The 27602-nt window shown below is 36.2% G+C and overlaps 2 protein-coding genes, 1 long non-coding RNA gene and 1 other non-coding gene across 4 annotated transcripts; 3 read left to right on the forward strand and 1 right to left on the reverse strand.

Annotated features, from left to right (window-relative positions):
* The first annotated feature begins 73 nt into the window (after positions 1 to 73).
* On the forward strand, positions 74 to 1275 carry LOC107771048 (uncharacterized). Its single transcript, XR_012704402.1, has 2 exons — positions 74 to 261; positions 674 to 1275. It is a non-coding gene; the product is annotated as an uncharacterized LOC107771048 (long non-coding RNA).
* A 7255-nt stretch (positions 1276 to 8530) lies between these two features.
* Positions 8531 to 9385, forward strand: LOC107771047 (uncharacterized). The gene has a single exon (XM_016590377.2). The coding sequence runs from the start codon at positions 8531 to 8533 to the stop codon at positions 9383 to 9385; it is 855 nt and encodes a 284-aa protein (XP_016445863.1).
* A 14897-nt stretch (positions 9386 to 24282) lies between these two features.
* On the reverse strand, positions 24283 to 26523 carry LOC142178435 (uncharacterized). Its single transcript, XM_075247883.1, has 3 exons — positions 26056 to 26523; positions 25162 to 25927; positions 24283 to 24551 (listed from the first exon to the last, which is right to left on the reverse strand). The coding sequence occupies exons 1-3, from the start codon at positions 26521 to 26523 to the stop codon at positions 24283 to 24285; spliced, it is 1503 nt and encodes a 500-aa protein (XP_075103984.1).
* On the forward strand, positions 26420 to 26526 carry LOC142179754 (small nucleolar RNA R71). The gene has a single exon (XR_012708292.1). It is a non-coding gene; the product is annotated as a small nucleolar RNA R71 (small nucleolar RNA).
* The last annotated feature ends 1076 nt before the right edge of the window (positions 26527 to 27602 follow it).

Consider the following 27602-nt stretch of genomic DNA (forward strand, 5'->3'; position numbering starts at 1 on the left):
CTTATAGCTTTCTTCATACTCAAACATTTATAAGAATGAAAGTTAACCTCACTCCAACGAGAACGGAGATTAATCTTGAAACAAAACAATTTCAACGGGATTTCTTAGCATCGTAGTAATGTGAGATTTTGCAATACTAAAGGAGTACGGTGCAATTTTTGTCAATAATATCATATGAATTTTTCCCTACTCCGATCTTACCATCACGTGTTTCGTCGCAATTAACGCGTGTTAGAGGGATTGTCACGAGGATCGACTCAGGTATGTTAAGGCTATCCCTTCTTCCTTTTGACATGATCTATACAACAAACGAAACGAACAAATGCATAATTTTCATAAATGAATCTATTCATACAAATACTAGGGGTGTCTATATTCTTGATTCCCCATGTGAATTATTTTTATTATATCTTCTGTTCATGGGTCTCAGAAAAATATATATTTCATAAAGTTTATCCGAAAGATATAGTGATTTTTTATGGCATTCCGAGAAAACCCTATTAATGTATTTCTTATGCATTTATACATGTGCATTGACCAATGACCATATGACGTTATATCTGCATATATGTATGTATATATATAAATATATATGGGATATGGGAAAAGGTTACGGCGTTGTATATGCACCACCACCTGATCAACTGGTATACGTTGATGATTTTGCTCACAGTGGCTGAGATGATATGATGGGATGCCCTCAAAGGATTGATGACATTATGAACACATGTACTTATGCACGACACGATATTCATACAGATATGCATGCCACTCTAAGTATTTCATTATTTACAGAGTTGTCCAGACTTACAGGTTGAGTTATGTACTCTATATTTCTTCCATGTCTCTTATGTACTTATTTATGTGCCTTATATACTCGGTACATTATTCGTACTGACATCCCTTTTGCCTGGGGACGCTGCGTTTCATGCCCGCAGGTACCGATAGACAAGTCGAAACCCTCCAAGTAGGTTATCAGCTCAGCGGAAGATGTTGGTCCGCTCCATTTGCTTAAGAGTTGCTTGTTTGACTAGTATGATTTAGACGTATATTGTTTGGTATGGCAGGACTCTGTCCCGACCTTTATTAAAATTATGTATTCTTAGAGGCCTGTAAACAGATGCCATATACGTAAAAGATTGTATGGCCTTGTCGTCCTATGTTTGGTGTACGTGTGGCTATTTTGCTCTTCTGAGGCCGTATGTCTTGTGTATTAGTTGGTATCACATGTTATATTCTACTTATCTCACGACAGCCTTCTGGCTCAGTTATCTATGATGGTATGACATAAAAAGATACGTTATGTTGGTACTTGGTTGAGTAAGGTACCGAGTGCCCGTCGTGGCCCATCGGCTTGGGTCGTGACAAAAGTGGTATCAGAGTAGTTCCGTCCTAGGGAGTCTACAAGCCGTGTCTAGTAGAGTCTTGTTTATGGGTATCTTGTGCATCACACTTATAAGCAGGAGGCTACAGGGCATTTTGGACTATCACTCTTTCTTATTACTCTATATCGTGTGGTAGAGCCTAGTTGTAAGAACTCAATTTAATAAACTCTATCCTATTCATAATACGATGTTGCCTATCCATAAAGACAGTTGGTAAAAGATTGCATGCGGCTATGGAAGAGTTGAGTTAGAGGAACTTGATTTTACACGATATTTATGATGAGTAAATGTGAGGTCTTCCGCAAATCATGTGTGTAAAGGTGTAAGCTTCTTGATAAGAATCCCAAATGCATGAATATCTATCCACCCATGTGGTAAAAAGCAACGAGAGAATCATAAGGTACATGTTTCAATAAGTACAAGAAGTAAGGTGAAAAACGGTACAAGGTGCCCAGTTAGTAAGGAAGAGCGTTATCTACAATTCGGGAAGAGACAAAATTATTTTGGGTTATCTTCGACAACAACAGATGTATGTACAATCGACCACACCCATCTCAGTCATGCCCAATGAGAGCTAACATATATGGTTTAAGAGAAGGACATGAGATCAGGATCCGACTGGGGTTAGAGTAACCCAAAATAATGGATGGATGGTTTGCGTTAGTTGACATTTCCGAAAGATATTACAAAGGTGCTAATAGAACTCCTTGTGAGACACCCAGATGGTGTACTCTAGAATATTACAATTAGATGTGAATACTAGCATGAAAAAAATGCAGAAGATAGGCACTGAAAGCCTGGAAGGGATAAATATTACCTTAGTGTGGCTTCTGTCCCTAGTAGAGCGAAAACGTTGAGCAAACCAAAGAACCAATGAATGAAACAATGGAAGCTAAAAAGCAAAAGAATGTCTTGTTGAAGGTTCCGAAAGAAAGGGATAGATAGAAATATTAGCAGGGAAATAAGAAGAGAGATAAGGAAGCATTATGAGTAAGATGTGATACATGGATGAAAAACAGTAGATCAAAAGATGATAGTATTACAGAATCTATAGTCAGGTGAAGGAAGAGACGAGAGGTGATAGGCCTTAAGACAACAAAAGAGTATAGGCCATAAGGTTGTATCCTCATTTCGAGAAGTAAGTTCGTGACTCTAACGTGATTTCTAATAGGAAAAGCAAGACCCCATAATAATAGAGATCAGTATGGGCTGGTGAATAGGATAAAATAAAAATAAATTGGGGATTTAGTGATTTGATAATAGTCGACATCATGAGAATTTCAGATTTCATACCGACAATAATAGAATGAACAACAGAAGAAGATTCATGAGAAATTAAGAGAATGGTCATTCAGGAAGACGCTTCCTTAAAGTAAGCAATGTGAGCAAAGTTAAGCTTAAGAGATTGTATGTGCCAGTTATAGTAATTGTCACCTCGCGAGTAAGGAATTTCGTTATCCTTAGTACAGAAGGAATACCGCAAGGAGAGTAAGGGTCATCGATGATGTGAAAGGATGCCAAAAATGAAGAGGTAAAATATTTATAGGCAGATTCTCGTAGCTCCAACTCTTAGTACTCCCCTAAAGGGGGGAATATGGATTGACGTGATATTAAGTCAGAATTAAGTGGTTCTAATAACTATGTAATAATAAAGAAAGAATGCGACAAAAATAAGAAAAAGATGAAATTGCACTTATTAAAATCCTATAGAAATGCCACGATTCTAGGACATTATGCAAAAACGATGTCAAGGAAGAGAAATAAAGGTTCCTGCCTGGGTTGTTATTGATAAATAAGGAGCCAGAGCGAGAGGTAAGTTAAGACAAAGGAAATAACCCAATAAAGGTTACACATAATATTGATATAAGAGTGGGCCAACGAGTGGTTAGTAGTTGAATCAGGAAGATCCTAGTTATGGCTAGATAAGAGGATATAAACAAATCAATAGATTGTACAAGATAAACAGAGTGAACCCCAATATGGGGAAATCAGCCTCTCAGTTATGACATTATAATACTTGAGATATATTCATATGGGAAAGCTAAAAAGGTACCGTATGAGTATTACGGAAACAAAAGAGAGTGTCACTGGTAAGACAATCAAAAATATCAGTTCAGGAACAACCCCACAAGCACAAGGGCGTGGAGATAAGTAACTACGGATAATTATAGGCAAGTAAGGACATAAGGAATAAGGCTTCAACCTAAGCACATTAACCTAAAAAGGAAATGGTCGTGTAACAACAGTCTCACAACAGCATTGTAAGCACTCCAAAAGAAAGTGACACCTACCATGGCTAATGAACGTGAAGTAAAATTAAAAGTAATATTCGAGACCATATGAGTTGCACAAAATTCTGGCATGCATGGGAACTAAGATAAGCTAAGTAAACATGCAACAAGGGGCAAAAAGACCAGAAAAGGTAATAGCTTACGTTTAAAGAAAAGTGAGAAGGAACAAAAAGATTTATTCGATTAATGATCCAGAGTGAGTTACATTACGAATGCACTCAAGGTTTCAGAGTATTATCCCTACAGCACATATGTGAACAATCATACAGTCGTAGAAGACTCCGGTAAAAATTAAAAGGAAGAACTAAGTCCAGGTTATAGATAAGGGATTAAATTATTAGAAGGTTGTATCATGGATATTCCATAGCGTCCATGAAAGGCTAAGTAATACCATGATCCGCAGATCGGAGGATAGCTTAAGCCTACATAAAGGCTGATCAGAAGGAAGAGGACACTAAAGAGTTACATCAACCAAGTAAATCAGAAGTTTGATTATTGGACCCAGAAAATTATAGAAATCGTGATTGAGAATATTGCAGGATCACTCTTAATATCAGAGGTACAAAAGAGATAGTACAATAGCCATATTCTATAACGACCACAAGATAAAGCCAGTTAGAAAAGTACCAGCCTCATAAGAAGCCAGTATGGAGCTACCACCAGATGGTGTATGCACCAGGGGTGCAAGTATTATAAGAGAGCTTCAAGTTGTGGATGTGATTATACCTATGTGAAAGGGAGGTCATATAAGAGATAAATGATATGATGTGAGACTTTAAGATAAGTAAGGTGAAGGTGGACAACACACGAGATACTCAGATACAGAAGGTTGTGAATAGTCCTTACGTAGGACAGAAGGCTAGAAGTACGGGGATTCAATATCTAGGAATAATAGCGGCATCATCAGTAGCATATCCTCCAGCCTATGGTCTAGGTATCGAGAAGCCTGACTAAGAGAATAAAGAAGAGTTAGAGATGATGTGATGTCTCGCTTGATATTCCAGAAAAACATAAGAAAATTTATGATGCAACCAAGTTGAAAGGTTGCAAGTAATATAAATAGATATGTATAGGTTTCAAGCTATTTTATGGTGAAGCAACAAGGTTATAGAAGACATGAGTAAGGATAAGAAAGGGCGAGTGAGAAGGTAACAAAAATGGATAAGTCCTTAGGATTAAACCCATGAAAACAAGAAGAGCAAACGGTTTCTCTAAGTTATACAAAGCTCACTATAGCCTGAATGAACTCAAAAGAGTCTAAGACTAATAACATTTATGAGAGATAGGATACTGTAGAATGGGGATGTGATTATGATAGATAAAGGACGACGTTTGGGCCTTCGATTGAGTAATGGTCTGACGAAAAAAAAGAAAGGGTTTCATGAACTAGACAAGATTAAAATAGCCACGTAAGGCGAGTCACATTGAGATGCTATGAAATACGACTATGGAAGTATAATATCGTATCACCCAGGTGGGTTAGAAAAATCACTTCAAATATTCCACGATGCAAGTAATATAAGCCCTTGTGGCAATATATTACGTAAAAAAAATTCAAGTTATCAATGGATGATTGTAGATCAACATTGAGGTGAATTGACAATGGATAGGTAAAAAAATTTGCAAAGTACAAGATGAGATTGGGCCATCAGTCTTAAAATGAGAAGTAATGAAGAAGCGTTAAAGGATTTAGCTTTATGCATATAGGATAAGCAATAAGAGTAACATGGAGTTCGGTAGCAGACCTCGTTAACGATAAATCGAGGTAAGAATTTTGGTATAATATGGCCTATTTAGATGTAGTAATGCTAATGACACCCAGAGGGATAACTTGACATAATTTTGTATATGTTCACAAAGTGAAGCCTAGATATGCTAAAAGCTGGAAGAGAAGAGAAGAGTCAGGCGCACATACACAGTTAAAGTCGTAAAGTCTGCATGATAGAAGGTAGCAATAGTTACGAGATTAGAAGGATTCCAACTACAAGTCATGGTGTGAGAAAAAGGCTTAAAGGGGGAAATGCCCTGGCCTTTGGGATTCATTCACAGAACAATCGCCTAGATGGCAAGACGAGTACTAAAGTATTCGCAAGACCTATAAGTTATGAGAATGATAAGAGCATCAGTCAACATTTGAGGACAAGTGTTCCAACTGGGGGAATAATGTGACACCCCGCAATATTACGTCGATATTACGTCCCGCAGTATTATATTACCATGATGCTACGCTTCGCAGTATTGAATTACGATGATGTTGCACCCTGTAGTATTGTACGTTGAATTTGTCATAAGGCAATTGACATTAGTCCAAGGAAAAAGATTATTTGGAGATTATAAGGATTATACTATTTTAAACAAATAATGAGTAAATTCGTGATGGTGAGAGGGGAATCAAGTTAAAGAAAAATAAATTTTTCGTCCAAGTTTGGCATATTAGGATAAAATACGGACCGAGCGCTAATACCTGATATTTATGGGTTAGTGCCATACAAGGTACTACATGACCATGATAATAAGGTGTACAAGGTATATTAAAAGCGACTAGTATTTTAAGAAAGTTGAGATAATTCTTAATTATGCGGGTGAATTGACTAATTATCGGGTAACAGGATATTACTTAATTAATTGGGGATATATTGAATAAGCATTAAAGAGCATGAGGTGGCAGCCCCCATGCAAACCAAGTGACTCACAACTTAGAATTGAAGGTGGCTATATTAAATGTCATACACTTGACATTTACGTAGATATATTAAAAAGTTTGGCATTTTTGGCTTCATTAGCCTTAAAATAATCAAACTAAGCTTATAGCTTTCTTCATACTCAAACATTTACAAGAATGAAAGTTAATCTCACTCCAACAAGAACGGAGATTAATCTTGAAACAAAACAATCCCAACGGGATTTCTTAGCACCGTAGCAGCGTGAGATTTTGCAATTCTAAAGGAGTACAGTGCAATCTTTCTCAAGAATATCATATGAATTTTTTCCTACTCTGATCTTGCCATCACGTGTTTCGTCGCAATTAACGTGTGTTAGAGGGATTGTCACGAGGATCGACTCATGTATGTTAAGGCTATCCCTTCTTCCTTTTGACATGATCTATACGCCAAACGAAACGAGCAAATGCACAATTTTCATAAATGAATCTACTCATAGAAATACTAGGGGTGTCTATATTCTTGATTCCCATGTGAATTATTATTATATCTTCTGTTCATGGGTCTAAGAAAAATATATATTTCATAAAGTTTATCCGAAAGACATATTGATTTTTTATGGCATTCCGATAAAACCCTATTAATTATTTCTAATGCATTTCATGCATTTATACATGTGCATTGACCCATGACCAGATGACGTTATATACGCGTATATGTATGTGTATATATTTATATACGTGTATATATGTATATATATATATATATGTATATTAAATATGGGAAAAGGTTACGGCGTTATATACGCACCACCACCTGATCAGCTGGTATACGTTGATGATTTTGCCCACAGTGGCTGAGATGATATGATAGGATGCCCTCAGAGGCTTGATGACATTATGAACACATGTACTTATGCACGACATGATATTCATACGCATATGCATGCCATTATAAGTATTTCTTGATTTACAAAGTTGTCCAGACTTACAGGTTGAGTTATGTACTCTATATTTTTTCCATGTCTCTTATGTACTTATTTATGTGCCTTACATACTCGGTAAATTCTTCGTACTGACGTCCCTTTTGCCTGGGGACGCTGCGTTTCATGCCCGCAGGTCCCGATAGACAGGTCGAGAGCCCTCCAAGTAGGCTATCAGCTCAGCGAAAGATGTTGGTGCGCTCCATTTGCTTCGGAGTTGCTTGTTTGGTTAGTATGATTTAGACGTGTATTGTTTGGTATGACAGGACTCTGTCCCGGCCTTTATGAAAATTATGTATTCTTAGAGGCTTGTAGACAGATGTCATGTACGTAAAAGTTTGTATGGCCTTGTCGGCTTATGTTTAGTGTACGAGTGGCTATTTTGCTCTTCTGGGCCCGTATGTCTTGTGTATTAGTTGATATCACATGTTATATTTTACTTATCTCACGACAGCATTCCGGCTCAGTTATCTATGATAGTATAACATGAAAAGATATGTTATGTTGATACTTGGTTGAATAAAGTATCTGGTGCCCATCGTGGCCCATCGACTTGGGTCGTGACAGAAATCAATGTTATAAAAACACTAATAGGTTTTTTTACAGTTGAAATTTTAACACAAAAATATTGTTTAAAATAAAGAATTATAAGATGAATACAATAATGGAAGGGATGTTTATAGATTGTCTGCTAGAAGGAAACCTAAGAGTCATAATTTAATACAATTGACACCAAAGACTACACCCCACAGCCACTAAGTATCAATCAAAACCCTCCTCTTGGACCATACAAGTTGCTCTCAAGTGATCATACCTAAGAATTATAGATTTTCTCCAGTACTGCATGCCCCCTTCCTATTATAATATATAAAGTACTAATATATATATATATACACAAACAGATTGATAACCATTGACCCCTTCCACAAGTATATACACACTTTCACATTTATAAAAAAAAATATTGCTATGGAGAATCTTAGATGACATGCTCTCATTTCTCATCATCTTCCTAAGAATTTTTATAAACTTGATATATACCATGCATCCTCATAAATCCTTCTTAAAAAAAAACCATATAATAACTCCCTTCTCTTCATTTCCATATCTCTTCTTGCATCAAGATCCAAAGGCTAAACTACTTAGAATTATTTCACTACTAAGTTGATCAAATACAAGATTCTTGATTTGCTTATCATCGGTGTATCAAATATGGGGTTGAGTACTAAGTTGGTTTCTTTTGATGATCACGGGCTTGATAATTGGAGCCAGAATTCTCTACCAGAGCCACCGTCGACAAGGCGGCAGCCGACACCGAAACCGGAGCCATTGAAGTGTCCGAGGTGTGGTTCAATCAATACCAAGTTTTGTTACTACAACAATTACAACAAATCACAGCCTCGCCATTATTGTAAAGGTTGTAAAAGACATTGGACAGAAGGTGGCACTCTTCGTAATGTTCCCGTAGGCGGTGGCCGAAAAAACAAGCGGTTGAGGCCGACTGATCCTGTTGATCGTATAACTAGGATGGAATGTGTCACATTAGAGGTGAAAGATCAGAGGTGTCCTCTAATCAGCACGACCGTGCCATCTTCTACCATAAGGGGAAATGTTACTACTAATGATGAAGAGAAAAAGGAATCTGATATTTTCTATCAAACACTAAATTTTCCTTCAACATCACTACAATTTGATCATACAATTAGCAGTTTTTCCAAGAAACCTTTCAGTGGCAATTACAATGACATATTTGCAGGTCTGAAGTTAGATGGAAACACACATTTTTCTTTCTCTTATGATACTGTTCCATGTTCTCTTAGTACTCAAACTTCAAATATTTGTAACGAATACATGGGAAAATTTGATAGTACAGTGGAGGAGTCATCCATAACTACAGTTATGCCAATTACAGGCAGCAGTGATCTCCTTTCTCAGCCATGGAAAATTCCAGAAACAAGCAATAATATTACTGAAAATATGTCAAGTTATTGGAATTGGAACGAAATCGACACGTTGTGTACAGCTGATCTCAATATAGCATGGGATGATTTAGAGATCAAACCATAAGGGAATAAAGAGAAATGAAATATCGATTTTATTAGAAGAGTTTGTCTATATTGATCAGTTCAAGGATTTGTTTTAGTATGTAAATTTCATGCTTGCTATTGTTCAAGTCTTGTTAATTACTACTAGTAACTTGACCTTGGTTTTTCACAAAATGTATATTCCCATATCATCTCTTTATCTATGTAACTGTCGAATTTCTGAAACTGTCTTTTTTTTTTAATAAGTATTTAACTTATAGACACTGACAATACACTAAGTGTATTAAACTTGTCGTAACGTGAAACTTACCTAATTTTCCAGCTTGCTAACTCCACTTTTTGAGAAGTTAGATATAGTTATCTTTTTTAGTGATTGATTGGGCACAAATTTGTGTATACTTTTGGTATAAAAAAGTTAAACTTTCTTTTGATAATAAGCTTCATGCTATAATGTTCAGTTTCCATTCTCATTCTTTGTCAATTCACTGAGCAAACAAGTACAGTAGGTTGTGTAGATTTCTTTTCGCCATGGATTCTTGATAGCAAAAGGTGAGAATTTTGACAGATAAAAAATAGAAGGGATTGATGGGGTCTTTTCCAGCTAGGAGTGGAATGATTTAGATGTGATAGAAGATTCTTGTGGATATGTATAATATGTTTAGATGGATATCTTCAATAATTCTGCAAAGAATTCTTGTGCTCCCTACATCTGTCTAATAGCTAGGTTAGTCATTCCCTTCTTGCTCCCTACTTCTTGTAGCATTGTTTTTTCTGTTCCCGTAGGTTACATGTTCGAGTCGTGCAATCAGCTACTGATATTTGTATTAGGATAGACCCCTTGGTTATCACATTTTCCGAATCCCGTGTGAACGCGTGATGATTCGTGGAACTCTAACCTTATTTATATTTGGTCGTAGGAAAAAGTTTAAAAAAGTTCTTATTCATTATGTCACACTTTCTTTATTAGTCCGTTCCAACAAGAATGACACATTTCTAAATTATATTTGGAAATAATTTAACTTTAAACATTTTAATTTATCAATTTTAACCTTAATGAGAAGCTTTTATAGCCACACAAATGTCATGGCCCCACAAAGCTTTTGCTCCTTAAACTTTGAGGACCACATATTTCAAAATTTTTTTTTCCCTTAAACTTTGTGTCAAGTCAAACTACATCATTTAGATTGAAATGAAGGGGTAGCGAATTTTCATTAAGGGAATATAAGTGAAAGGAGAGGTTCATAATTTAATATTTGTCAAAATTTTAGCAGTTAGTTCGCATATTTCTATTTCGTGTGGAAAACATTAGGATAAGTTGAACACATTATATGTATGCTTCATTTGGATCTGTGTACACATCCCCTTCTTCCCACCCAAGATAAAAGAAGAAAAAAGAAAAATCTTTCATTTGTTGTGAGGAAGCCACAATCCACATATTTTGGTGTTCTCGGGGTCCCTTCGTGGCATATAACACAAGTTGGTATAAGAGAGCACATGGGGGGACTAACGTGGTATTGAGACTGATCATAAGCCTATATATGCTCAAGTACAATGTCATAAGAGTATTCTCTTCTCATTTCTTCCATTTGAGTGAAGAAGAAGAAGAAAGTATATGTGGGCAATGATACTTTCTTATCTGATTCGAAGATAATACCAGATAAAGAAAATCCTGAAAAAAATGAATAAAATCAGATGAAAGCTAAATAAACTTGAAGAAGGAAACGTAGTCATTGTCTATTGTTGGCCTGTATGTTAGAATCAGTCGGAGACTTATGGTTTAATTAACATCATGGATGTGAGCGGTTCAAGTCTGCTTATCTTCAACTCGTGAACTTCACCGATGACGAGAGTCTGACATGTATAAAATTTAAACTCGTACTGTATTAAATTACAGTATAGAAAGATGTCGAACCCACAGAGATTGGTTTATCTATTCTACAGACGTTTCTTGTTTTAATTACTATTTGAGAAAATCAGGAAGAGTTGAATTGTGAATTAACTAACTAAAAATGCTTGAATAGAGCAATAGAAAATATTTTATTTTTCACAAATATAATAAAAAGGTGTTGGGATCATAACTTCACTTAATATTTCTATTATATAATAGATAAAATTATCCTTCAATTTTTATTTCTCACAAATATATAAATGTCTCTCGCGATTATATTTATATATTATTACTTAAGTTGAACAATTAATTGCAATTCTTCTAGGTTATACAAATTAATCGTCAAAATAGTATTAAAGAGCCAGAAATATATGCTTAAACTAAAACTTGCTCTTTTAGTAAGTCCCTTTCAGTTACCCTACTTGTTATAATTGATTACTACAATATTCGCCTCTTTCGATTACAAATAAGTGTAGAATCAATTTTAACATATAAGAGTTAGATGTCACTAAATAAAAGTTAACATTTATCAATACCAACATTAACTATATTACTCTTCCGCCTCTTTCGATTACAGAATTAGTAAGAAGTTAATGTTTAGTGCGAAATAGATAGATGTTAACAAATTAAATAACACCTAACTATAAAGCAGATAAAATTTAAATGAAAAACTTCAGCTTAAACATGTGAAATTGAGGGATAATATCTACTATTATATAGAAATATTAAGATCCATCACTCTACCAACACAAGAAAAGTTACTCCATAATGGAGTTAGTACTGACAAAGAAAATATTCTTGCCAATTAAATAAGAAAATAGAAAGAAATATTCAAGAGAATAATTCCCTCTATTTAATTAAAAACAGGTGCTAGAGTAATTTATTCGGAACTAGAAATGAAGACACTGTAATAGCTAAAAGAAGAAAAGAAAGTAATGAAAGAAGCAAGGAAAAGAAAAAGCTCTCTCAATTTTGTGTCCTCTACAGAAGCTCAATGTAGCACTATTTATAGATGGAAAAATATATGATGTACATTGATTTCTCACATATATTTTCCCAAATTGGCAACTTGCAAGTGCTTGTAGTTGTAAAGTTTGCTAAAATGTAATCCTCCAAATCGGCAGGTGGACCATTTGCTTGGACTTTTTCATGTGCACAACTACTTTCATCATTTGTAAAGTTGCATACACCACTTTACTTTTGATTTCAGCATTATAATTCTTCTTTGCAAATTTGGAAAGTGAACTTTTTCTTCTCATTGTTCCTTTTTTCTTATTAGTTTAATTGTTTCCTACAAAAAAAGAGAAAAATATTAGTACTAAAATTTAGATTCCAGCTCAACTTATGCATGCTATTTTTCTCTTATCAACCGATACAAAAACATGTGATAACACACGATATTCCTCTTTTCAGATTCTCTTCCACTTCTAGAACTAAACGTACTCTGATGCATTACATGGATTAGACGAAATCATTTATAGAGGAAAAGATAACCATTACATGTTGCTACTATGTTGCAAGCCATCAAGGAAAAGGAAAACTAGAAATAAATTCGTCAACCTCATCTCAATAGCAGACTGGCGGGCCGTGCCTGAATTCAGACCGGACCAGACTCTTCTTTGTTTGAGCTGCTCCCAATAGTCAATCAATTCATTTTTCTGTCTTCTATCACACACTTTATGTTATGAACTATAACTAGAACGGTAGGAGCCTAAGGGCATAATAGTCTTTTTACTATATAGGTAGTTAGTAGTCGGTTATATTAGCTGGGGTGGTTAGAAGTCAGCTATGAATTCAGTTAGTAAACGTAGAGAACAGGGTAGTTAAATACAAGGGAGGGATCAGAAGGATACATATGGATAATGGTGACTCAAATTCCCTATAGGCTCTATACTTTACTTTATCGCTCAAGCACGATTGTCTTCCATATTTCTTTAAGCAATCGACATCCCTCTTGTTCTTCTTCTTTTTCTTAACCCATTCACAACTTTCATTTTTTTTTGAATTTCAAAAGCAACTATTTTTTTTCCTTTTATAAAAACATCTCAAGAGATCAACAAGCTCAAATACTTGTTCTTGCATCAGTTCTTTCCACAATTACACCTCACCCCTAGATTTTTACATTTAGATCAACTCTTAAAGTGCCCAAAGGGAATTAGGTGAACAAATAACAAGTCTTAACAACAAACTAAATAAGAGTTAAAGCTTGACTACAAAAAAATAATTATTTAGGCTCAACTGGGCTAACTAGGGATAAATATCATCAATGTAGGTTAATTTAGGTTGTGGCTCAATAAAGAAGGCCTACTTTCATTTCTCAACTCAAAGATCTACCTAGAATTTCGCTTCAAACCACATTCAAGGCAAGTTCTAGATTTCCAAATAAGCAGGAGAACTAGACAATATAAGCTAACCGCACAATACACTTGGAGCCACAAAAATTATGATTTCAATCATCAATAAGTAAGTATGAGCTTAAAAATGTAATCATAAAACCAGTGATTGGTACTTAATCAATTTCATTTTTTTTAAGTCTCATGCTTTTTAAGTCAAATCAAGTTTAGCCAACTTATTTACCAAAACAAATTAAACAACTAAAAGTCCTAAAAAATGTTCGATTCAAAATATTACGACCATGTCAAAGAACCGAAAAAGAAATTCATGGAAGTCCATGAAATAAGTCGCCTTAGGAATAAGGCAACTCAATTTTTATCGAGTTTTTTTTTTACCTTTTGCTTTTAATAGAGGAAAAAGAAAAAAAACTTTAAAGAAACACATATATAACAAAAATATTCCTCTGCCCCAAGCTTAAATAATATCATGTCCTCATGATAAACAAATTTAAAAAAAATGAAGATAAAGGTGCTTCCCTGATTTTTTTTTATTCTGTACTCATTTCCTTTTCCTTGGCTTCTCAAGGTTTTTCTCATATAACAAAGACAAGATTATGGCAAAGAAAATATTCTTTTTCATGATAGGAGAAAACTTTCATTGTCAAAATTATGGGATTGCTTCTTTATCATGGCAAAATATATCAATACATACTAAATACACACACACACATATGTTAATACAAACATGCAATTATTATTTTTTTATTCTTTTTTTTTATATATATAAGAAGAAAAAAAACTAAATTTATTAAATAAACTTACTAAAAAGGAAATATTATATGTTACTACTAATTACTTAAACAATTAAAGAGAGGGAAAGAAAGTAGTTCTGAGTTTAACGTCGCCAGCTCGACTTATTTTAAAAATTAGGCAAAAACAATTGTTGAAGCCTGTTTGTTGAAGAATCTGCTGATATAAGACTTCAAACGATGACCGTTTACTTTGAATTTGTCTCCCCCATCTGTATGTTGTATTTCAATGGCACCATAGGAGGTAACTTCTGTTACAATGTACGGTCCTGACCAACGTGACTTGAATTTTCCCGGGAATAATCTCAACCGGCTATTGTACAGAAGAACTTGGTCTCCAATTGTAAACTCCTTATGGAGAATGAAGTTATCATTCTATTTTTTTGTTTTTTCTTTGTACATTTTAGCATTTTCATATGCTTCAAGTCTGAACTCCTCCAATTCATCAAGCTGCAACAGACGATTTTTACCTGCATCTGGCAAATTTAGATTTAACAACTTTATAGACCAATATGCTTTATGTTCAAGTTCCACGAGTAAATGGCAAGTTTTTCAAAAAATTAGTCTATAAGGAGATATGCCTATGGGAGTTTTGAAAGCAGTTATGTATGCCCATAAAGCATCATCTAACTTTAAAGACCTATCTTTTCGAGAAGAACCAAAGAGTTTTTTCTAAAATTCTTTTTAATTCACTATTGGATACTTCAACATGTCCGCTTGTTGAGCATGATATGGAGTTCCTATTTTATGAGTTACTCCATATCTTGACAACAAACTAGCAAATTGTTTATTTACAAAATAAATTCCCCGATCGCTTATGATAACTCGTGGAGTTCCAAATCAAGAAAAAATATTTTTCTTGATAAAAGCACAAACAACATGAGCATCATTTTTTCTAGTGGCCATTGCTTCTACTCATTTTGAGACATAGTCAACAGCAACTAAAATATATTCACAACAGTTTGAAGGAGGAAAAAGACCCATAAAATCAATGCCCCAGACATCAAATATTTCACACATAATTATAGAGTTAAGAGACATATCATTCCTTTTTGAAATGTTACCGCTTCTCTGGCATTTGTCACAAGTGGCGACATAATTTCTTGCATCTCTGTGGGCCAAAAAAACAGCTTCAAGCACTTTTGCAGCTGTTCGTCTTCCTCCATAGTGTCCTCCTACAGCTCCATCATGACAGTGGCTTAGGATATTGTTCATCTCTATTTCTGCTACACATCTCCTGATCATACCATCTACACAAAATTTAAACAAGTAAGGATCTTCCCAAAAATAGTATCTTTTTTCTTTTTTGAGCTTTTTTCTTTGTTCGTAAGATAAATCTTTTGGGATCCATCCTCCAACTAAGTAGTTGGCAATGTCAGCAAACCAAGGTGTCTGATTTGTAACTGTAGCGATTGTATAAACATGCTCATCAGGAAATTCCTCCTTGATATCTGTTGTTTCAGTTGGAGGATTTTCCAAACGTGATAGGTGGTCAGCCACCTGATTTTCTGAACCTTTTCTATCTTTTATTTCAAGATCAAATTCTTGCAAAAGAAGTATCCATCTTAGCAATCTAGATCTAGCATATTTCTTTGCTAAGAGGTATTTTAAAGCAGCATGATCAGTAAATACTATAACCTTCATTCCTATCAAATAGGAACGAAATTTGTCAAATGCAAATACTACTGCAAGTAGCTCCTTCTCAGTTGTGGCATAATTCTTTTGAGCTTCATTGAGTGCAACGACCCGACCGGTTGTTTCAAGCTCTAGCGCATCGTTCAGCAGTTTGAGGCCATGAGCAGCTTCACTTCAGGCATTATGACTTGTACGCATGGTCAGAATTGAATTTTGGGAAGTTCGGAGTTGATTTGGAAAGAAAATCCTCATTTCGGAAGCTCTAAGTTGAAAGAATTGACTAAGATTGGATTTTTTAGGAAACGACCTCGGAATCGAGATTCGAAGGTTCTAGCAGGTTCGTATAATGATTTCGAACTTGGGCGTATGTCCGAATCAGATTTTGGAAGACCCGGGAACATTTCAATACCTATTGTGGAAGTTAGCATTTTTGTAAGAATTTCATAAGTTTGGGTTGAAGTGCATTTCAGTGTTATCAATGTCTGTTTGGGATTCCGAGTCTGGGAATAGCTCTGTATGGTGATTCTGGTGTTGGGAGTGTGATCGGAAGTGAATTCGGAGGTCCTAGGGTCATTTTAGAATCATTTGGCTAAAGATAGAAATTTGAAGGTTTTAGAGAAGTTTGACCGGAAGTGGACTTTTTGATATCGGGGTCGGAATCCAATTCCGCAAGTTGGAGTAGGTCCGTAATGTCGAATGTGACTTGTGTGCAAAATTTGAGATCAATTGGACGTGATTTGATAGGTTTTGACATCGAATGTAGAAGTTTGAAGTTCTAAAGTTCATTAAGCTTGAATTGGGGTGAGATCCATGATTTCGATGTTGTTTGATGTGATTTGAGGCCTTAAGCAGGTCCATGTTATGTTATGGACTGGTTTGTCTGATTGGACGGGGCCTCGGGTGTATTTTAGGGTGGTTTCAGATTGTTTCGGGCAGTTTTGCAATAGCTGTTGCTGGTGTCTGGTGTTGTTATTCGCGTTCGCGAAGAAGGATTTGGCTTCAGGGACTCTGTTCTTCGCGTTCGCGAAGAGATCCTCGCGTTCGCGAAGAGATCCTCGCGTTCGCGAAGAAGGAAATCTCTGTTGCACAGGTCTGACTTCGGAGGCTCATATCTCGCAATCTATAAGAAATTTGGAGATGATCCAATAAAAGTTGTATCCCTTTGTGTCTAATTTTCGGAAAAGTAAACCATTTAGTATTTGGATTTATGTACCAAAAGTTATGGCTGATACACTACAGCTATCCGGGAAGATGAAGAAGAAATTTGTGTTGCACATGGCTGAATTTGGTAGCTTATATCTCAAAATCTATAAGGAATTGGGATACGACCAAAACATGAAAGTTGTAGATCTTGGTGTCTAGTTTTTAAAACATTAAATTATTAGTTATTTGAAGTTTTGTACAAAAGGTTATGGCCATTATACTAGAGGCTGTCTGAGAAGAGTTTGAAAAATGGTTTTGGGAATTTTCTTCTTTGCGAATGCGATGGGGGTCTCGTGAACACGAAGAAGAGTTGTCTGGGCAGTGTATAAGTGTAAAGAAATGGGTTTGTTTATTTCATCTCATTTCCTCCATGGGAGTCAACGTAGGAGCGATTTTGGAGCTCTATTTTCATCATCCATGTCAAGGTAAGTGATTCTCACCTATTGCAAGTTAATTACTTGGATTATATCTAGATTTTAACATGGAAAATCATGTAAATTAGTAGAAATTTTGGGATTTTGAAGAAAACCTAGGAAATTTGTATTCTTGGATTTTGACCATGATTTTGGACATGAAATTGAGAGCCAATTATACATTTGAGTTCATGAGGTTGTGGGTAAATTTACTTTCAAAAAATTTCGAAATCCGGTCACGTGGGCCCGAGGACGATTTTGTCAACTTTTCGAGCAGAGTTGGTATTTTATATAAATTGAATTATTATGAGTAATAGGGTGTATTTTCATTGGTTTTCTTGTTATTTGGCTAGTTGTGGAGCGTTGGGGCATCGGTTTGAGTTGTTGGAAGGGGCTTGGAAACTGGTTATTGGCATAGCGATGGCGATGCATGCGAGGCTCGACGACCGCCGTAATTGATATTGTTCGGAAGTATTCAAGTATTATGGCCTATTATGTGTAGGTGGACCCCGAAAGGTTTGTGGTGGTTTAGGCCACTACTTGAAGAATTGAATGTTCTACGATTATGAGAATTAACTCGCGTGTTGCTATGGTCCTCCTGGAAGGAGTTAAGTAAAACGTTTCCAGGTGATGAAGTGTTTACAATATTAGTGGTCCAGGAGTTAAGATGAAGATCTTGTGCTATCGCATATTGGCATGTTGAGTGCAATGAGTGATATGGAATTTGAAAGTGAGGATCAAGGTTGCGGTTCGGTGTTGACAAGGATGTTACGAGCTCGGATGAGCATGAAAAGGATTTGAATGATTAGAGTAAGTTGGCATTGTCTTCAGCGTCACCTGAGATTGGTGTTTTGTGAAAGAGGCTTTGCATCCTGGTTATGGATTCTTGATCGCTTTTCAGTATTAGTGCGGCCGGTGGTATGGGTGTGCAGACTTGTTATCTGTTACGGAAGGTCGTGGGAGCGTGGCCCACGAGAAGATTGTATAAGTGGAGCATGTAGTCACTTGATTGATTGAAGAATTTAACCAAGTATGAAGATTGTGGTGATATCATTAATTTGAGAATTTAAGCCTGGAGGGCACTCGGTTTATTGGGTTGTGGACTATGGAGGACTGCTCCGGTTATGATGATTGTTCTTGTGTGTTATGGGAAAAAGGGGTTATTATGGACCCAGAAAAGATTATGGGCCTAGTTCGATACGATCAGAATCGGCTGGAGGTATGTGGATGGATTTAAGTATGAATATAGGCTCTATCTCAGGCCGGATGTGTTCATTTCGGCATAACGCTCCTTATGGAGGAATATTCAGCCGTTGAATGTTATTTCATCATCGGCTATTTCATGTAATATTACTTTGTGCCATGTGAGTTGTGAAACGACTTGGTAAATTTCTTATGTGTTGAGGTTCTACGTAGAGACGATGTTATACGAGCAGGATGGCTCTTGAGATTCAGATCGTATGTCGCATATCGGTTGTGCTTGAGTTTTGTAGCGTATGGTGCTATATGTCTCCCTAGGGATGACATTATGCACTTAGCGTGCTTGTGACCGATATTCGGTATTTTGTTGTAATGAGCAATTTAGCTCGATGTATATCTCCTTATGTGAATTCTATGTGTGGATCGGGTGACACACCGCCATGGGTATGTTATTTGGATCGGGTTGCACGCCACAACAGTGTGATGTTGAGTACAATTTTCTATATGCTATTTTTGTGTGCCTTGTTTCCTATTTTCTAAGGAAAGTCCATATTAGTGCGTGAGTTGAGTAGTCCCTTATAGAGTTCGTTTTCCTTTTGTCACGTTCGAGTTCATAGCCTATTGGCACATTGTGGCATCATATGAGACTTTTGATCATGTCCGGGGTGGCTTATTGCCTGAGCAGTTCGTACTGGGTGTGATGAGATCATTAGATTTAGGATCAGTGCAATCTGATTATATGAAGTATATTAAGGAGAAAAGACCATTACTTGGTTTAGAATGAGGTGACGGTTCTTGTCACGAGTATAGATCCAATGATTTGTTGATTCGACAGTTGGTTCTGAATTTCTACACGTCACTTCCGTCGTGGTGGTATTGTAAGAGTTAGAGCAAGACCTATGTATATCATGAGGTGCGTTGCGAGCATCAAATTCGGGGAATGTTGGTTATTATAATTAGAGAATGTTATTGTGGTCCTATAAATAAGGTGTTACATGACGAGAATTCAGCAAAGGCATGCAGTCATGTTCTGGTACCTCGTGTAGTGATTGATACAGTGTTCATATATTGGATGCAGGCCTAGCAGAGAATTCCAGATGTTGGAATTGGGCTCTAAGCTTATTTGCGTGAATAAAAGGGAATATCTTCAGAATTGATCGAGCTAATGTGCTTAACTGAGTTGTGGTAGCACGGGTAGGTGCACGAGGTGTTAAACAACGATTTCAGACTACTCCAGTGTAGTTCTCAGCACGTTCGAGGACGAACATATGTTTAAGTGGGAGAGAATGTAACGACCCGACCGGTCATTTCAAGCTCCAGCACGTCGTTCAGTAGTTTGAGGCCATGAGCAACTTCACCTCAGGTATTATGACTTGTACGCATGGTCAGAATTGAATTTCGGGAAGTTCGGAGTTGATTTGGAAAGAAAATCCTCATTTCTGAAGCTCTAAGTTGAAAGAATTGAATAAGATTGGATTTTTGAGTAAACAACCTCGGAATCGGGATTCAAAGGTTCCAGCAGGTTTGTATGATGATTTTGGACTTGGGCGTATGTCCAGATCAGGTTTTAGAAGAACCGGGAACGTTTCGGCACCTATTGTGGAAGTTAGCATTTTTGAAAGAATTTCATAAGTTTGGGTTGAAGTGCATTTCAGTGTTATCAATGTCTGTTTGAGATTTCGAGTCTGGGAATAGCTCCGTATGGTAATTCTTGTGTTGGGAGCGCGACTGGAAGTGAATTCGGAGGTCCTAGGGTCATTTTGGAATAATTTGGCTAAAGACAGAAATTTGAAGATTTTAGAGGAGTTTGACCGGAAGTGGACCTTTTGATATCGGGGTCGGAATCTAATTCCGGAAGTTGGAGTAGGTCCGTAATGTCGAATGTGACTTGTGTGCAAAATTTGAGATCAATTGGACGTGATTTGATAGGTTTTGACATCGAATGTAGAAGTTTGAAGTTCTAAATTTTATTAAGCTTGAATTGGGGTGCGATTCCTAATTTCAATGTTGTTTGATGTGATTTGAGGCCTCGAGCAGGTCCATGTTATGTTATGGGACTGGTTTGTGTGTGATTGGACGGGGCCTCGGGGGCCTCGGGTGTGTTTTGGGGTGGTTTCAGATTGTTTCGGGCTGTTTTGCAATAGCTGTTGCTGGTGTCTGGTGTTGTTATTCGCGTTCACGAGGATCCTCTCGTGTTCGCGAAGAAGGATTTGGCTTCAGGGACTCTGTTCTTCGCGTTCGCGAAGAGATCCTCGCGTTCGCGAAGAAGGAAATCTCTGTTGCACAGGTCTGAATTCAGATGCTCATATCTCATAATCTATGTGAAATTTGGCAATGATACAAAAATAAAAGTTGTAGCCCTTTGTGTCTAGTTTTCAGAAAAGTAAACCATTTAGCATTTGGATTTGTGTACCAAAAGTTATTGCTGATACACTATAGGCTGTCCGGGAAAATGAAGAAGAAATTTGTGTTGCACAGGGCTGAATTTGACAGCTTATATCTCAAAATCTATAAGGAATTGGGAGATGACCAAAATATTAAAGTTGTATATTGGTGTCTAATTTTCAAAACATTAAATCATTTGTTATTTGGAGTTTTGTACAAAAAGTTATATCTATTATACTAGAGGATGTCTGAGAAGAGTTTGGAAAATGGATTTGGGAATTTTCTTCTTCGCGGACACGATGGGGGCCTCGCGAACGCGAAGAAGAGTTGTCTGGGCAGTGTATAAGTGTAAAGAAATGGGCTTGTCTTATTTCATCTTATTTCCTCCATGGGAGACGACCTAGGAGCGATTTTGGAGCTCCATTTTCATCATCCATATCAAGGTAAGTGATTTTCACCTATTGCAAGTTAATTACTTGGATTATATCTAGATCTTAACATGGAAAATCATGTAAATTAGTAGAAATTTTGGGATTTTGAAGAAAACCTAGGAAATTTGTATTCTTGGATTTTGACCATGATTTTGGACATGAAATTGAGAGCCAATTATACATTTGAGTTCGTGAGGTTGTGGGTAAACTTTATCTTCGAAAAATTTTGGAATCCGGTCACGTGGGCCCGAGGGTAATTTTATCAACTTTTCAAGCGGAGTTGGAATTTTATATAAATTGAATTTTTATGAGTATTAGGGTATATTTTCATTAGTTTGCCCATTATTTGGCTAGTTGGAGCGTTGGGGCATTGGTTTGAGTTGTTGGAAGGGGCTTGGAAGCCGGTTATTGGACTTCTGAGCGAGGTAAGTCTCCTTTCTAACCTTGTAAGAGGGAATTGTCCCCATATGTGAAATAATTGGTTACGTGCTCCTATTTGTGGGGGCTACGTACGCACGAGGTGACGAGAGTCCGTGCGTAGCTACTATTATGTTTAAGTCCGGGTAGTCTAGGACCCAAAAGCATGCTATACCTGAAATATTTGTAATCTCATTGACAACTGAAATTGCCTAAATCATATCGAATTAGTAAAAGAATTTCTAAAAAGGGTTAAACCTCATTTTCTTAAATCGTTAAAAGAGAATTGACTTTTCCTTGGATAAATGTTTCTTGATAAATTCTTAATTGACTGTTTGACTGTGTATCTATGAGTACCTTCATCGCATGTATGATTTGCGAGCGGGGTAACTCTACTATTTATATTTGACCGCGTCGCACGTATGATTCGCGAGCAGGGTAATAGATGTATCTGTGGTTCGCGCTATTCGACCACCTCGTAGTGCACAATTTAAATATTTGTTGGATCGGGCCGTACGACCTCGGCATGATTTGCGCATGCTTGTAATTCTTGCTTGAGATTTACAAATTGATATTGCCTCCCTGGTCTGAGATAAATTGATAAATAATGGATTATGAATTTGGAGACTTCTAAATATAAAAAGGAATGTTTACTTGTTTTTTTGACTTATTGAGTTTACTGCCGTTTTTAATAAATCTATGATTATTCGAATTATTAATATATTATTATTGGACCACTAGTAAGTATCGAAGTCGATCTCTCGTCTCTACTTCTTCGAGATTAGACAGGATACTTACTGGGTACACGTTGTTTTTGTACTCATACTACACTTGCTGTGCATTTTTGTTGCACATGCACATGTATGTCTAGTGGCCTAGTTGGGCATAGGGGCATGGTTGATACGGAGACTTAGGTGGGTTGCACCTCTTGAGATGACCCGCAGCCAGCAGAGTCTCCTTCAGAATATTGTACTGTATTTCTTTTTCTGTTCAATTTGTATTCCGGACAGTTGTTGTATTATATTATTTCCTAAAAATTGCTCATGCACTTCTGACATCGGGTTCTGGGATGTTTAAGGGGTATTCTGTATTAACTTCTAAACATTCTTTTATTTATTTTGTAAATATTATCTTTTACTAGCCGAATTGAAGGAAGATCATAGTTTTTACAATTATTTAAACGAGAATTTAATTAAGTATTTATGGTTGGCTTGCCTGACAGCGGTGTCTGGCACCATCATATCCCTTAGTGGATTTTGGGTCGTGACATTGATGGTTCTACTGGCGTAGTAAATAGGCCTGAAAATCTTGTCTCTCTTTTGTCCCAATATCACTCCAACTGCTATATCACTTACATCACACATTATTTCAAATGGTTCGCTCCAATCAGGAGAAACAACAATTGGAGCATTAGTCAAATGTTCCTTGAGAATCCCAAATGCTTTCCTGCAATTATTTGAAAATTCAAACTTCACATCTTTCATCAGTAGGTTAGTCAAGGGTTTTGAAATTTTTGAAAAATCTATTATAAACCTTCTATAAAAACCTGCATGCCCTAAGAAGCTTCTAATACCTTTAACAGTGGTAGGAGGGGGTAATCCTGCTATAAGATTAATTTTAGCCTTATCAACTTCAATTCCTTTAGCAGAAATTTTATGTCCTAAAACAATTCCCTCCGTTACCATGAAGTGACATTTTTCCCAATTAAGAACCAAATTTGTTTCTTCATTCTTTTAAGCACCAAAGTTAAATGATAGAGACAATATTCAAATGTCATACCAAAAAGTGTTAAATCATCCATAAAAATTTCAAGAAACTTTTCAGTCATGGTCTGAGAAAATTGCCGACATGCAGCGCTGAAATGTAGCAGGAGCGAACATAGTTCAAATGGCATTCTTCTATAAGCATACATACGCATGTGAATGTGGGTTTTTCCTGATCTTCTGAAGCAATTGGTATATGATTATATCCTGAATATCCGTCAAGAAAGTAGTAAAAACCATGGCCTGCAACTCTTTCAAGCATTTGGTCAATAAAAGGTAAAGGAAAATGATCTTTCCTTGTGGCATCATTAAGTCGTCTGTAATTAATACAGACTCTCCATCCTGTGACTGTTCTAGTAGGTATGAGTTCATTATTTTCATTATTTTCATTTTTTATTACTGTCATACCTCCTTTCTTTGGTACTACCTATACAGAACGTACCTAAGGACTGTCAGATATTGGATAAATGATACATGCTGCTAGAAGTTTCACCACTTCTTTTTTGACGACTTCCTGCATTGCTGGGTTTAGTCTCCTCTGGGGTTGGACTATTGGCTTGTAATTATCCTTCATAAGAATCCTATACGTGTAAATAGCTAGACTGATTCCATTGATGTTAGCTATAGTCCATCCTAAGGCTCTTTTGTGTTCTCTTAACACCTTCATTAGTTTTATTTCTTGTTTTGCAGTCAAAGAAGATGAAATAATTACTGAAAATAATTTAGGTTCAAGAAAAACGTATTTTAAATGAGAAGGAAGAGTTTTGAGTTCAATTTTTGGTTGAACTTCTTCTAGTGAGACTTTCTCATTTTCAGAATCTTTTTCCAGTATTTCAGCTTATTTTCTGATTGTGATGTCATCATCACTTATGGTACCTGACTATGCCAAACATCTTTCCAATGAATCAGTAATCAGTTGATCATCTTTATATTCATTTGCAAGGTGATTCTACAAATCAATTTGAAAACAAGATGATGATGACTCATCCTCAGGATATTTCATTATTTTCTGCATATCAAAAATCACTCTTTCCTCATCAACTCGCAAAATTAATTGTCCTTGATGGACATCAATTATTGCTCTTCCTGTTGCTAGAAATAGTCTGCCTAAAATCAATGGTACCTCAGTATTTTCTTCCATTTCAAGTACTATAAAATCTACTGGAAATATAAATTTATCAACTCTAATAATGACTTTTTCAAGTATTCCTTTCGGTTTTTAGTACTTTGATCAGCCAACTGTAGAGACACACCAGTGTCCTTCATTTCACCAAGTTCTAATTTCCTGAAAATTAAAAAAGCATTAGATTTATTGAAGCACCTGAATCACATAATGCCTTTTCAAAGTGAGCACCTCCCAAAGTACAAGGAATTGTAAAACTGCTTGGATCACCAAGTTTCTGTGGAAGCTTATTTTGAAGTATATCACTACATTTTTTTGTAAACTTAACTACTGAAACTTCTTCCAGTTTTCTTTTACTTGACAAAATTTCTTTAAGAAATTTAGCATATGCCGGCATTTGCTTCAAAGCATATGTAAAAGGTGTGTTAATGTAAAGCTGTTTTAAAATTTCTAGAAACTTTGAGAACTGTTTGTCAAGCTTTTTTCTTTTTAGCTTTTGGGGAAATGGAAGGGGTACAGAGTAAGGATTTATCATCACTTCATTTTCTTGTACCTTTTTTCCTTTAACTTTTTGTTCTTTTAGAAGTTCAGTGTCTCTTTTATTCTCACCTTCATTTATGTGTTCCACTTCTTGTGGCTTTCCTTGTCTATTTGCATATGGATCATCAAGAGTTTTACCTGATCGCAGAGAGATGGTTTTGAGGTGTTCCTTTGGATTTTTCTCGGTGTTACTTGGTAAAGAACCTTTTATTTGCCCAGACATGAGGGTTACTAATTGGCTTACCTGAATTTCCAAATTCTTGATAGCTGAATATTGACTTTTAACCTTCTCGTCAGTAGCCTTAATGAATTTGTACATCAGGTCTTCAAGGCTTTGTTGATGAGCTCTATGGGGTTGCTGCTGATTTTGTTGAAAATTTTGTTGCCCTCTATTTTGATTTTGAAAACTAGGTGGTCCTTGTACCTGCTGCTTTGATTAAAAAATCTTTGAGGATTTTCAACACCATTAGGATTGCTCCATTGAAATCGTGGATGTTTTTGTGTCATGGGACTATCGAATGAGTAATTGTTTCTATAACCAATCACATTTACCTGTTCCTTATTTTGTGTTGAAGTTTGACACTCATGATTGAGATGATTACATCCACAAACATCACAATTCTCAAGTTGAGATGATGATTGAGTATTTACCTGAAAGGCCTCAACTTTTTGTGTCAGAGTTGCAATTTGTTGCGCTAATGAATTCCAAGCTTCCACTTGATTGACTCCTGCTGCTTTTTTAACAATTATTCTGTCAAAGGGCCATTGAGCAGCATTTTTTGAAATTTCGTTAAGCAATTGCATAGCTTCTACAATGGTTTTGCTCATTATGGATCCTCCTGATGCTGCATCAATAACATTTCTAGCTGAGGGTTTAAAACCATGATAAAAAATATATAAGATGTCACGATCTTGGATACCATGGTGTGGGCATTTTCTTAATATTACTTTTAATCGTTCCCATGCTTGGTATTCAGATTCAGAATCTGTTTGCATAAAATTATTGATTTCTTGCTTCATTTTAAATGTTTTTGCAGATGAAAAATATTTATTAAGAAATTTCTAAGTCATTTGGTCCCATGGAGTGATTGAACCTATTAGCAGACTTCGCAACCATATTTTTGCTTCATCTTTTAATGAAAAAGGAAAAAGTCATAACCTGATAGCATCTGTTGTGACTCCATTATACCTGCAAGTTTCAACTAATTCAAGAAAATCAATTAGATGAGTGTGAGGATCTTCACTCGCATCACCAGTAAACTGACATGACTGTTGAATGGTTTGAATCAAGCCTGTGCGAATTTCAAAGTTGTTTGCTGCAATTGGTGGTCTCCTCACACTTGATTCTCCTTCAAAATGATCCGGCCTTGCATAATCTCTGAGTATTCTGTCACGTTGTGGAGCCACCTCATCGAACTGTTCTTCCACTTGATGTGGTGCCTGAATTCAGATCGGACTAGACTCTTCTTTGTTTGAGCTGCTCCCAATAGTCAATTAATTCATTTTTGTGCTTTCTATTGGCACTTTATGTTATGAACTATAACTAGAAGGGTAGGAGCCTAAGGGCATAATAGTTTTTTTACTATATAGGTAGTTAGTAGTCAGTTATATTAGTTGAGGTGGTTAGAAGTCAACTGTGAATTTAGTTAGTAAACGTAGAGAAGGGGTAGTTAAATACAAGGGAGGAGATCAATTGTAATCATCCAAGAGAAATTGAGTATTCTGTCAATAAGATCACAATCTTCTTCTTCTTCTTCTTCTTCTTCTTCTTCTTCTTCTTCTTCTTCTTCTTCTTCTTCAATTCTTGTTTTCTAGTTCAATTGTGCAAATCTGCTCAAGGGTTGTTCATCATCCCAACCCTTTAGGATTACATTAACTGTGTTCTTCATTGAGCACGTGACATTGGTATCAGAGCAAGGCGGTTCTCGGCCGGAAGTCATACCGGAAACTAACATAAGAAATGGAGAAGTGAGGCATAAAATGAAGGAATTACACAAACAAGTTCGTATTCAAGGTGATGCACTGGGAGAAATTAAACAGATGATACTGGTGTTGGCGACCAACAATGGAGTTCCGGCGGCCCAAGCAGCTCTAGAAGC

Source organism: Nicotiana tabacum, chromosome 3 (assembly GCF_000715075.1).
Source record: "Nicotiana tabacum cultivar K326 chromosome 3, ASM71507v2, whole genome shotgun sequence".
In the NCBI taxonomy this organism is placed as follows: Eukaryota; Viridiplantae; Streptophyta; class Magnoliopsida; order Solanales; family Solanaceae; genus Nicotiana; species Nicotiana tabacum.

Coding starts and splice junctions, on each gene's coding strand:
- LOC107771047 (XM_016590377.2), top strand. CDS start 8,531: ATGGGGTTGAGTACTAAGTTGGTTTCTTTTGATGATCACGGGCTTGAT.
- LOC142178435 (XM_075247883.1), bottom strand. CDS start 26,523: ATGAAGCAAGAAATCAATAATTTTATGCAAACAGATTCTGAATCTGAA. Junction 25,928..26,055: donor CAACACAAAATAAGGAACAG/GTAAATGTGATT, acceptor TCAAAGCAGCAG/GTACAAGGACCACCTAGTTT. Junction 24,552..25,161: donor AAAGGCATTATGTGATTCAG/GTGCTTCAATAA, acceptor AATTATTTTCAG/TAATTATTTCATCTTCTTTG.